At 34.8% G+C, this 1,806-nt stretch overlaps 1 protein-coding gene across 1 annotated transcript; it reads right to left on the bottom strand.

Annotated features, from left to right (window-relative positions):
* Positions 1-266: 266 nt before the first annotated feature.
* Positions 267-804, bottom strand: LOC103828566 (protein RALF-like 26). The gene has a single exon (XM_009104173.3). It carries the CDS (start codon positions 712-714, stop codon positions 490-492), a length of 225 nt encoding a protein of 74 aa, XP_009102421.1. The 5' UTR covers positions 715-804; the 3' UTR covers positions 267-489.
* Positions 805-1,806: the final 1,002 nt, after the last annotated feature.

Raw genomic sequence — 1,806 nt, 5'->3', positions numbered from 1 at the left:
AGTTTTTGTAGGCATAACACATTTCAGTTTTTAGAAAAACGTGTTTTGATTACACCTTTTTGTTGTTAAGAAGATTATAGTTCACTAGAATCAGATATTATATATATATATATATATATATATGAGAGAGAGAGAGAGAGAGAGAGAGAGAGAGAGAGAGAGAGAGAGAGAGAGAGAGAGAGAGAGAGAGAGAGAGAGAGAGAGAGAGAGAGGTTGTTAGGATGAATGCTCATAAAAAATCTCAACAATAATAACACACTCATACCAGTTTTAACGCAGCAATTAAATTATTATTAAAAAAATATGAACTTGTGAACTGAATTTAAAAGAATAAATTTATAAATAAACATATATAAGTTCTCATATACATGTACTTATGCAAATTTGTATATCAGTTATACTTGGTGTTGACAAAAAAAAAAATCAGTTATACTTGGTATAAATCATATAAGAGAAATATGGATCATGCAAAGGAATATCATGTTAAATTTACCCTCCACCTCGGCATCGGTGAATTTTTGAGCAACCACGCGTGTATTTGTTGGCAGGGACAGGAGGTCCATCGTGAGGAGGATGACATCCCGCTGGAGGGTTAGGACCATGGCATGGGTCAAAGATGTGTGGACTTAAATATTTCCTGTCTTTTTTAGCCTCCGATTGCTCCACAATCACAGCGGCACAAATCACCAACATTAATATCACACATGCCTTCATTTTCTCTTCTTAGGAGAAAGTGATATTTTCCCCTGTTGATCTAATTTCTCTTATTGATCTTTCTTCTTTCTGCTTTTTGTGGGAATTAGGTGAAAGGGGGTTTATATACACAAACAATTAGGCTGTACACTAAACTTAGCCAACCTATGTTTGAAAAATCCAATCTAAATTAAAGATGCTAAAACTGAAAATCCAAGGTTGTGTTTGGTTTTGGTTCCTATTTTTAGTAATATGGTAATAATATCCATTTTTGGTTTTTGTTCGATAAACAGATTATACATTTTCTTAGATACAAAAACATTTGCAATATCGAAGACTACAAAAAGATGAGATAGGTGAAATACAAAACCTTTTTATGCCTCCAAAACTACTATAAAACATAAATTCAAGAGTTGTTGGAGGTGGGTTTACTCAGACAAAGCCCGTCAATTAAACTGAACTCTGCCACTTAGTCAAAGGACGGTCAAAGATTGTGCCGACTTAGAGACAAAAATAAAGTAATAGGCTATAAAAGAGGAAGACCGGACGTTGGGGATAAACAATCCAAAAAATCATTACTTCTGATTCCGAGCAGGACGCTGACATTTGATCTTTGCCTGGAGAAATCTCGGCTCAGTACCTAGTTTCTACATCCGGATAAAATGGAAAACTTCCAAAGAGAGATCTGCACATATTAATTTCTAACTACTACGAACAAGCTATATAAACAATATATAGCCACATAAATAACGTGGCAAATCGTGGCTATAAAAACAGTCACCGAAATGACGTGGCGACGTAATGGCTAAAACTATAGCCACATAAATGAACATGGTAAAATCATGGCTAGATGTATAGCTACTATTATTCTGTGGCTAAACTGTCCCTATTTTAGCCACATTTATTATGTGGCTATATCGTAGCTATTTTAGCCATGTCGATTTTCTTGTTGTCGTAGCTATTTCTAAATCATGTCTAAACCGTAGTTAAACCGTGATTTCTTTGATTTAGCCACGATTTTCCTTGCCAGCTTCGTGGCTATATCGAAATTTTCTAGCAGTGTTGTTGATCGCTCTTTCATTTTACTGTTCCGGTACTTATTGTATAAGTGAA

The sequence above is a fragment of the Brassica rapa genome, chromosome A07 (assembly GCF_000309985.2).
Source record: "Brassica rapa cultivar Chiifu-401-42 chromosome A07, CAAS_Brap_v3.01, whole genome shotgun sequence".
Classification (NCBI taxonomy): Eukaryota; Viridiplantae; Streptophyta; class Magnoliopsida; order Brassicales; family Brassicaceae; genus Brassica; species Brassica rapa.
Note: the sequence above shows the minus strand (reverse complement) of the source record. Positions and strands in the feature narration are given on the sequence as shown.

Excerpts from the sequence above, each read along its gene's own strand:
- LOC103828566 (XM_009104173.3), bottom strand. The coding sequence starts at position 714 with ATGAAGGCATGTGTGATATTAATGTTGGTGATTTGTGCCGCTGTGATT.